General features: G+C 56.2%; 1 protein-coding gene across 3 annotated transcripts in view; it reads right to left on the bottom strand.

Annotated features, from left to right (window-relative positions):
- Positions 1 to 3,357: 3,357 nt before the first annotated feature.
- The window catches only part of LOC113957902 (receptor-type tyrosine-protein phosphatase V-like), a 39,587-nt gene continuing 33,516 nt past the window's right edge, over positions 3,358 to 9,428 (bottom strand). For all 3 annotated transcript variants that reach the window (XM_027665764.1, XM_027665766.1, XM_027665765.1), the window contains 7 exons: positions 9,279 to 9,369; positions 8,550 to 8,626; positions 8,082 to 8,216; positions 7,451 to 7,573; positions 6,786 to 6,943; positions 6,188 to 6,323; positions 3,358 to 3,944 (listed from right to left, as the gene is read on the bottom strand). In XM_027665764.1, the coding sequence (XP_027521565.1) occupies positions 3,885 to 3,944; positions 6,188 to 6,323; positions 6,786 to 6,943; positions 7,451 to 7,573; positions 8,082 to 8,216; positions 8,550 to 8,626; positions 9,279 to 9,369 (780 nt within the window). In that variant the 3' untranslated portion in view covers positions 3,358 to 3,884. The remainder of the gene's footprint in view (positions 3,945 to 6,187; positions 6,324 to 6,785; positions 6,944 to 7,450; positions 7,574 to 8,081; positions 8,217 to 8,549; positions 8,627 to 9,278; positions 9,370 to 9,428) is intronic.

The raw sequence follows: 9,428 nt of genomic DNA, 5'->3' as shown, positions 1-9,428 counted from the left end.
GACCCAGGAGCACTTTCCCAAGGGACTGTAGAAAGATCCTGGTGCACAGCCCATCTGCTGAGGCAGATGGACAGTGATGTGCTGAACTGAGCTCCAGTGAGGCAGGTGGCAGCAGAACTCACCCCACCCCTTCCTTGGTCGCAGCCAGCTGAGGGTGAACTGGGGAGTGGCCAGGTTGTCTCATGGGGATGATGTTCTGCTCTTCTCCACAAAAGGCAAGAGCCCACAAACTGTCCCTGGGAATGCTGTCCCATCCTGAGGCCTCTCTCCTGTGCCGTCAGCTGTAGAGCAAGATGCAGACCCTCTCCAGAGGGAATATGGCTTTGAGCAAATCCTCAGGCATAATGACACTGAAAACCATAGGGTAGCTCTGATTGCAGAGAAACAGTAAAGGGAGACTGGGTACTTCCTGCCCCTCCTTATCCCTGGCAGCTGCCCCTTTTGGAGGAGCAGACCTGACTGGGCTGTGGGGAGACCTGGGAGCTGCATTTGGCAGAGCAAGAGAGAGACTTGCCCCTGCAGACCCCTGGGCTACTGAGGGGTGATGCACAGCCAGAGAGGCAATGCCCACCCATCCAGGAGAGGCAGCCAGCAGAACAAGTCTCACACACTGGCTACCAGGCCCTAGAGAGCAAAACTCCTGGTCAACCTTCTTCTCTGCCACTCACAAGGCTGTCACATAGCATCCTCACTGTCACTGTGACTGGCCCTGCTTTGCAGGTCAGGGCACTCCACAGATGTTCTTGAAATCCCCTGAGATGAGGGTCAGGTGTTCTAACGTCATAAACCATGCAGGGACAGACAGGTACAAAGGTTTGTGGGCATTCAGTGCAGACTGCACACCTTGAATAAGAGCCTGATGGGCACCAGGCTAAACCTTGTGTCTACACACACCTCGGAGATGTAACCATGGTCAGCACCTGGGATTCCTGGGCCATACATGGCCAGGAGAGCCACAGGCTGTGTCCAACAGCACCAGCAGGGTGATTCTGGGGTTAGATCCAGGTCTGGTTCACCTCTCCCCTGTTTGAGGGGATGAGCACCAGCCCTTTCCCACACCAGCAGCTCTCTCATTCCCACACAGGGACCTCTGCCTTCATGTGCTTTGCAGCTTGGTTGTGCTGAGGGTGAGGCAGTGAGGAGAGGGCTCCAAGTGGGTGGGATTCAGCCTCTGGAGTGAAAGTACCAGCACTCTCACTGTCCTAGGGGTTTGTTAGGGTGGATCTGCAGGTCCTGGCAGAAAGGCTGCTGTCCTGTAGCCTAGAAACTATTTTCAAGGCTGGATGCAGCTGGAGGTTGAAAGCTGGACATCAGGGTTGTTTCCAGTGGAGGTCTGAGGAGGATGGGGCTATGTGCATGTGTCAGCAGGACAGCTCCTTCTTGGAGGCTCTTGGGGCAAAATCCCCAGCCTGTCAGCTCCAAACTCTGGACAGACAAGGGGCATGCCATTCTTTGGACCAGGTTTGATTCTGCAGCTTGCTTGCTTGATGTTGACCACCATGTCCTCCCGTGATGGCCCAGAGGCACATAGGTGGCTGCTGCTGCAAACCTCATGTACAGCCAACAGCCCAACCCCACTGAACCTGGCTATGGGGCTGGGGATCACTGGAAGCAAACATTTCCCTGCTGTGACCCTCATCCTACAGCACCAGTGTGGTCCAGGAATTACTGGTTATATAAAAGTCATAAAGCCATCAGGCTTTATGTGAGCAATGGGAAGTGCCAGGCTCCTCCCAAGGCAACATCATAAATCCTTTTGTGCACATGAGAATATCCACTGAGCTTCACAGGCCCTTTTCATGTTGAAAGTATTCGCTCATCCTCCTGAAGAGCCCCTGGCATGTTGGCATCCCACCAGAAGCAGGAACATAACAAGTCACTGGATGGTCACTTGTGCAGGCTGAGCAGTGAGTGATGGGTCACATCCCTCTGGTGGGTGACCCTGGCACAAAGATGTAGTGACATGGAAACATTTTTGAACAGCAACTGGACCCAGGGCAATGCAGGTCAGTGTGAGTGAGGGTGGCCATGGGTGACTCAGGATGCTCTGGGCTGTGGTGAAGCCAGCACAGTGCACACAGCATGTCCAGGGTGGGAGGAAAACCAGCCCTGTAGAGGGCTAAGGCTCTGCACTGTCTGGGTTTCCTCCAGCCCACGAGTGCTGCAGCCTGGAGCTGGGACTAGAGCATGGAATGCAGGGAAGGAGTGGGTGGCACAGGGAACTGAACAGCTGTGCCTGCAGTAGGGAAGGTATGTTGAGTGAAGGGAGAGACTGCTCCCACCCTGCCTGTGGCCACACCTGGAAAGTGGGTGCAAAGGACAATGGGCAGGACACATGACTGGGGGCTGCACAGCACTGGTGGGTGGTGGGGATGGACGTTGGGTGGTGGGAACAGGAGGTGGGTGGGGACAGCAAGTGCTGAAAACGTGATTTAGGAGAGGGGGAAAAGGGATACCCCATTGCAAAAGAGGCATCATCCCAGTGCTGGGAATGCTGATGTGCCCTGGGTGTCCCATTCCAGGGTGCAGACAGCAGGATCCTTGCTTTGGAAGAGGAAGAAGCTGCTTGTGGAAACCTAGGGATGGTAGGATGACTGGCCAACTTCAGTCACCCATCTGGGGCTCTCTGCTCCTTATAACAGGTCTCGGGACCCCCTCATCATACCTTTTGTGTCTCCTCACCCTGTTCCATTGGGCTCCCATTGGGCACAGTATTACGAGCAGGGGTGTGGGCCACACTGGGACAGGAGTGCTCCTTTGAGACTGCACTATAGCCCCATGCTGCTTGAAGAGTTTAAGGAAGATAAACAGGGTCCCAGTTACAGTTTTTTCTACCCCAGGAATATGCTAGTGAAACCATCTGTTTGTTTTTTTTTAAACTCTTTCTTCTGTCCTGCACTTGCAGCTCAACAAACTGAGTTGCTGCTTATGATTTCAGCTTGTGCATGGCCACCCCTGCTTGCAGAACAGCCATGTCCCCGCATTGGTGACCCAGAGCAGCAGGACTGCTGGGGCTGCCAGCTGCTTGCCAGTATGTCAGCTGGACCATGTGGCCTTGCCCTGGTCCCTGGTGCTGAGCAGCCAGCAGGTTCACAACTTCGAGCCCAGGCTTCATCTGAAAACGTGTCCCTTCCTCACAAAGCTGTGGGTGGGCTGGAGACTCACTGCAGACATATTGCCTCAGGGGCAGGAGCAGATGAAAGTGAGCAGAAGCTGCTGTGTGCAATGGACTTCAGCATCTGGAGTGCTCAAGGGACACTGCTGATTCCCATGGCTGGGGACACAGCTGCCCTTTTGGGAACAGCTGCTACCCTGCAGCCTTCACACCACTGAGAGCCCACAAAAGCCAACCCACCCTTAGGAGCACACGCTTTCCTAGGGCTGTTTATTGTTTGTACCTAAGACTGTTCCATCAGCCAAGACAAGCCAGGTCCCACAGTGCTCTGTCCACAGCACATCTGAGACCTCGACATCCCTGTGCCCGTGGGCACATGGAGACCACAGTGCTCTGTGCTCCTGTTGGACCTCAGGGGCACCACAGAGCCCCACAGCTGCTGTGTGAACTGCAGGGGGGGGGGTTAGCAAACCTTCCAGGCACCAGGAATCCTGGAGATGTCCAAAGCAGGAGAGCATCCTGCCCAGCCCCTTGCTGTGTCTGCACCGAGGGGCAGTGGCAGTGTGTGGCAGGACACTGTCTGTCTGTCCAGAAGGCCCCGTGTCACTGCTCACATCACATGGGGTGAGTTGGTGACAGTGCCAGGGTAGGTCACTGCTCGCTGCAGGGCTCACTCTGTGCCAGGAGTCCCACAGGGCTCTCACCCCAGCTCCATCCAGGGCCCCAGAGAGGGGGAGGGCAGGATCGTGCCAGGAAGGGCCGAGCAGTGTTAGAGCTGGTTCTGGGTGATGATGTCCTGGATGCAGGAGTACAGGAACATGTACTGGTCCTGCAAGAGAGAAAGGGGAGTCAGAGTCAGCTTTCTGACAGAGACCTCCTGCTCACAGACTAACTCTGCAGTTTGCCTTAAAAAAATCCTAATTAAGGAGCAGTGTTTGATAGCAGAGCAGGATTTGCTCTCCCAAGTGGTCCATGATGGTCCTGTGTCACTGCTGTTGCCCAGAAAGGAAGAATCAAGCCTGTTGCACCGTGTTGGTTTCCCCCTGCTTCATCCCCCCATAATGGAGCTGAGAGGAACACCCCATCTGAGATGGGGAGGAACAGTCCAAGTGCCCCAGTGGCTTTCGGATGTGCTGTGGTTGCATCCAAAACAAGAGCAAAGAGCAACTCCAGTGATGCTGCCGAGCATGGAGCTGGGTGGAGTGCATGGGATTCACTCCCAAGGCTGCAAGGGAAGTACCCCTGGAGCAGAAGTTTCCCTTGGTGTAGTCCCAGCACACCTCAGTCAGGTGCTGAGAGTAGATGAGGGCAGATGCTTGCAGGCTCTCAGAGGTACACAAAAAGATCTGTGTGGTTTTAGGCCAGTTGCATTGTTTGTCTCTTTTTAAGATCACCAAAATGATCTATCCATTCCAAATTTGGCTTCAGAGGTCTCAAGTCCCCTGTGGGTTTGATACGAAGTTCTGCCCAAATGCCAGGCTGCTCCAAAATGACAGCAGGCTACAAACACCCAGGACTGACCAGGCAGGCTCTGAGGAGGGCGAGATGTGGGGAAGGTGAATGAAGCTGTATTCAGGGGACAGAGCTGGAGGGCAGGGCCAGCCAGCAAATGGTGTGGGTTGGAATCACATGGCAGTGGGCAGGGGGGATTAGGGACTCACGGAGGGGCCTCTGAACAGCTGCTAATGCTCTGGCTGAGCCACAAGTCACGAGGAGCCTCCTCCCTGCAGCGGCGGGTTCAGCCCCACGAAGGGCTGGGAACTCCATGGATCACACAATGGCTGAGGCTCCAGGTCACCAGAGCATGTTTTCAATGCGCTGGGTCTGATTGTGAAATCTGCAGCGACAGCCCAGGGTTGACTTCAGCCCAGGCACACTCAGTGCCTGGCTACATGCAAGAGCACATCCCCCGGGACACGCACTGTGCTGGAGCTGCTGGTGCTTAGTATCCATGGATTATCCATCAAAGGTTCATCGTCCTCCTTGTTTCCTCCCAGAAAAAATCAACTGATGCCCCCAGCACAAGAGCAGCATGCAGCACCAGAGATAAAGGGGTGCTGGTAAGCCCCTGCAGGGATGGAGGAGGCTGGAGGGCAGCCCCGCCGCTCCCCCCGCTGGCCGTGCCGTGATCCGAGTGACCACTGCTTGAGGAGGTGGGAAGGCAGCTCCTCTGCTGCCCCCCTTCAGCGGGACAGCAGGGTTTGATGGGCACTTGCTGTGCCTTTATGGGCACATTGTGTCCCTGCACGGCCAGACGCTGTGGGAACACAAAGCAGCTCTGAGGCAGGGGCAGCGGAGGCCTCGCCCTCCTCAGGCTCCCGCCATGCACATGGTTCACATTAATTAAGAATGCAATTAGCTTCTTGAAGGAAGCCGAAGGGAGATCAGGCCCAGTTGTGCTGTGCCCTGTGGGGAGTGTTTCTAGGGATGTGCATGAGCTCATTCAGCAGCTGCAGCAATTGAAGCACTGTCCAGAGGCATTGGTGCCACGGGCACCCGTCAGGAGCTGCACACTGAGGCCTGCAAGGCTGGGCTGCCAGGGCACAGCTGTGGCACCATCACAGTGCCACGGCCCACAGGGCACCTGCTTTTGTGGCAGTGTGTCCCACTGTCCCCCTGGCAGGCAGCCCTGGCTGTGACAGCAGGCTCTGGGTGTGGGGGATGTGGCAGGAAAGGCACTGGCCCGGGGGAGAGCCAGCAGGTCCCGGGTCCCCAGGCTGACAGCCACGTCCAGGCACCAAGGGCGAGCAGGCAGGTTTGTCATGTGGGATGACACCAGTGCTCCACACTCCCCAGGATACAATGGGAAGAGTGCCTTGCATTTACTGTGAGCTCACAGAAAATTTAACTGATCTTAACTCCAGAACTGAGAAGATGGAAAACTCTGCCCTGGGAGAAGACAGTGCCCTCAGCAGCCAGCAGAGCCACAGGGTGGGGAGGAAGCATGAAGTAAATCCCTGCCTAGGCTGGACAGGGAGCACCTGGGAGTGGGCAGGATGCCATGAGCTCCAGGCAGGTCAGCACAAAGGCTCTGCTCTGCCCAGCCCTCCACCCTTTCTCCTTCCCACCTACCAGAGTCGGGGTCATGAGGCAGCAGCTTCGGGCCAGCTGGAGGGTCACGCCATAGATGTCCACGATTCTCTCAGCTTTCATCTGGTGCAACAGGCAATCCAGGGAGATCAGTGTCCCTATCTGGCTCATGTCACCACTGCAGGGGACAAGGGAGGGTCACTGATGCTGGGCCAGGCTGAGCTGAACCTCTTTGAAAGAGGGCACCAGTCCAAGGAGACAGTGTTGGCACTGTAAGACTGTGAGCTCTCTCTGTGTGCAAGCAGGTGAGGATGTCAGTGCTGCTGCTTGCAGGATCCCAGCAGTCAGTCCAGGAATGGCCTGGGCACCTCAGCCTGGGAGTGCCTGTTCCACCCACACTCACCCCTGGCCCAGCCTTGTTTGCCCTGCCTTGTCCCAGTCCTTGGCAGAACACTGCTCCCTGTGACCTCCCAGGTTCAGAACTTCCCCAGCCTCCCATGGGCCTATTCTCAACATACCCCAAAGCCTCAGGGTCTGTGGTGGAGGGGAAGGCTTGCTGGCACCACACCAAGGAGCTACAAAGCCTGGTAGCTCCCAGTTCAGGGAGGCTGCCCGTGGATGGAGGGGTAAGCAGGGGTACCTGCAGTGCAGCAGGAGAGGACTGGTTCTCCTGCGGTGGGGCAGGCACCGTCTGACAGCCGTGAGCAGCTCCACCAGGCTCTGGACATCAGGCTGCTTCTTGCTGCTCCAGAGTGTGTACAGGAACATCTGTACCTGCCTCTCCTTTGCTTTCTTCTCCTGGTGAGACACAAAGAGCTGACATGTCTGTTGGGGAGGGATGGGCGACTTTGGATGCTGAGGGGTCCCAGTTCTCCCATCCTTAGGCTCTTTGATGCTTTCCTGAGCTTACTGCCAGCTTCTTTAAAGCTGTCCAGGCATCTCTGCTGGGGCACTGCCCACCACCCACACAGTGGGTACAGTGACTCTGGCAACCTGTTCTCCTTCCCCACGGCACCCCAACCTGCCCATGGTGAGGGGACTGAGAACTGTGTGGGCCTTTTCAAAGAAGGTCAGAAAGACCTATCAGCAAGGGGTGGGGAAAGCCCCCAAGGCCTCTCTGGTGCACTTCCTGCGTCCACTCAGTTCTGGATGTTGCAATCCAGATTCACTCCTGCATTTCTGGACTGCTGGCACTCTGCTCTTGCAGCCCAGAGAAGTCCCCACAAACCTTTCAACCCCTACAGGGCCCTACAGACACACTCCATCCCAGGAGGTGGGAGCCAGGACAGCCCCATGGACACATACGTGCTTCAGTTTGAGCTGGGTGCATCTCCATCCCGAGACAAGCTTCTCTGTGCCACTCTGGATGGTCAGTGTCTTTGTACAGAGTGAGTCTCCTTCCAGGGGCCAGCACGCCTCCCCTTGGACCTGTGTGCAACAGCGAGTTTGGCTTCCAGTGGATGGCCATTTTCTGTCCTACCACTCACTGTCTTAGGGCTCTGTGGTGGGGTTGGACCAAGAGCACCCCCAGCATCTCTCCATCTCAGTTCGTTCTGAGACCAAGGAGTTTTGGGAACACCAGCACGTTCAGCCAGCTCCTCTGAGAACCCAGAGCTGCCTGGCAGTGGGAACCTGCTCAGACAATGTGTACACCTTGGCTGGGCAGAGCAGGAGCAGGAGCAGGAGCTGCTGCCCTTGGTGCCATGCAGATGCAGCTTGAAGGGCACCAGGCGAGTCCAGGCATGGGGGGCAGGCAGAACCTGTCTCCTGTGACAAGCTGTGGGAGCACCTGGACACAGGAAAGGTCCAGCTTTAGCTAAGCTGGATTTGCACCCAGGCCTCAGGAGGCACTGAAGAGTTCCAGGAGCTATGCTAATTCCAACTCCATTGAACAGATCCCTGCTGGGCCATGGCATAAGTGGGCACAGTGCCTTACCTCCCCCTTGTCCTGCCATAGGAGAAGTGTTAGGATGGTGTGAACATCCTGTTCCCACACCAGGGTCCAGAAATCCTCCATGGTCAGCTTGTCAGGGCCCTGGACAGCCAGATAGTCCCTGCTGGGGTTGCAGCCCTGGGTGGGAAATGGGAATGTCACTCTCCTGCTGGAGAGCATGGCACAGGTGCCTTGTCAGCCCAGGTGGCTGCAGGAGAGGCCAGGAAGAGAAGGGAAGCTCAGCAGGTCAGGAAGCAAGAAGAGATAAGAAAGCACTGAGGGAGGGAAGTGAGGACAGCCCAAACTGGGCAGGTGAGGGAAGACACATTCTCAGTGCTTTCAGTCCTCTCTTGTCCACAGAGGACCACAGTGACCAGTGGAGCAGTGCAGGACCCACCAGGGAGCAGGGACATGGCGAGGATGGGAGACCAAGGCACCAGGGTGGGCACTGCTGCTGGGAGTGTGACTCACCGGGACACGCCACACCTGCAGGAGTCCTGAGGAAGGACTCTGTTCCAGCAGGGAAAACTTCACTCTGGAACGATCATCTGCAAAATATGTGGGAGCTGGAGGGATCCAGGGCACTCTTGAGCTCAGACAGCTTCTGCAGATTGACTGCAGAAATCCAATACCCCCTTCACCATTTCTTGGCGAAGGCACTCCCTTCTGCAGTGCTTGTCTCCAGCCGATGAATTTTGGCTCCCAAGAGACAGGTCTCTATCCCAACCTCCTACTCAAAGCCAACACCTGTAGTGCAGTGTCTGAGCCAATGGAAATCTGCCTGTCTCCAAGGATGGAGACCCTGCTCTGGGCCTCTGTTCCAGTGTTTGACCACCTTCATGGGAATTCACCATTTCTCCTGCTGAGTTGGATTACCCTTCCAAATCATCCCCCTTGCCTCTTGTCCCTCCATGGCACACCTCTGAGAAGACTCTCTGTTTTCCCCGTGCCTTCCCACAGGGAGCTGAAATCAGCAATAACATCTCCCCTTTGCCTTCACTCCTCCAGGCTGAGCAAACCTACCTATCCCCATCCCAAACCACGTGTTCCATCCCAAGCACCTCAGTATTCCTCTGGTGGAGTCACCACAGTCTCAAAGTACTTTCTTATGTTGTGGACCACCGGCCCTGCTCCAGCCTGGCTCCACACACGAGGAAGAGGAACAAGAAGGAAGAGGATGCAAAGTGTCATGGCACTTACATGGGAAGATGCTGGAAGAGGGCTGTGTCTGCTGGCTGCCTGAAGGTGGTGATGCAGAGCTGGCTTCTTCTTTGACAACTTCCAGGAGGGTCTGGAGGGAGAAAGTGGAGGGAGCAGTGAGTGGGAAGGGTCAGCAGGAGGAGGAACTAG

Source organism: Corapipo altera, unplaced genomic scaffold (genome assembly GCF_003945725.1).
Source record: "Corapipo altera isolate COAL_440 unplaced genomic scaffold, ASM394572v1 202, whole genome shotgun sequence".
Taxonomy (NCBI): domain Eukaryota; kingdom Metazoa; phylum Chordata; class Aves; order Passeriformes; family Pipridae; genus Corapipo; species Corapipo altera.
Note: the sequence above shows the minus strand (reverse complement) of the source record. Positions and strands in the feature narration are given on the sequence as shown.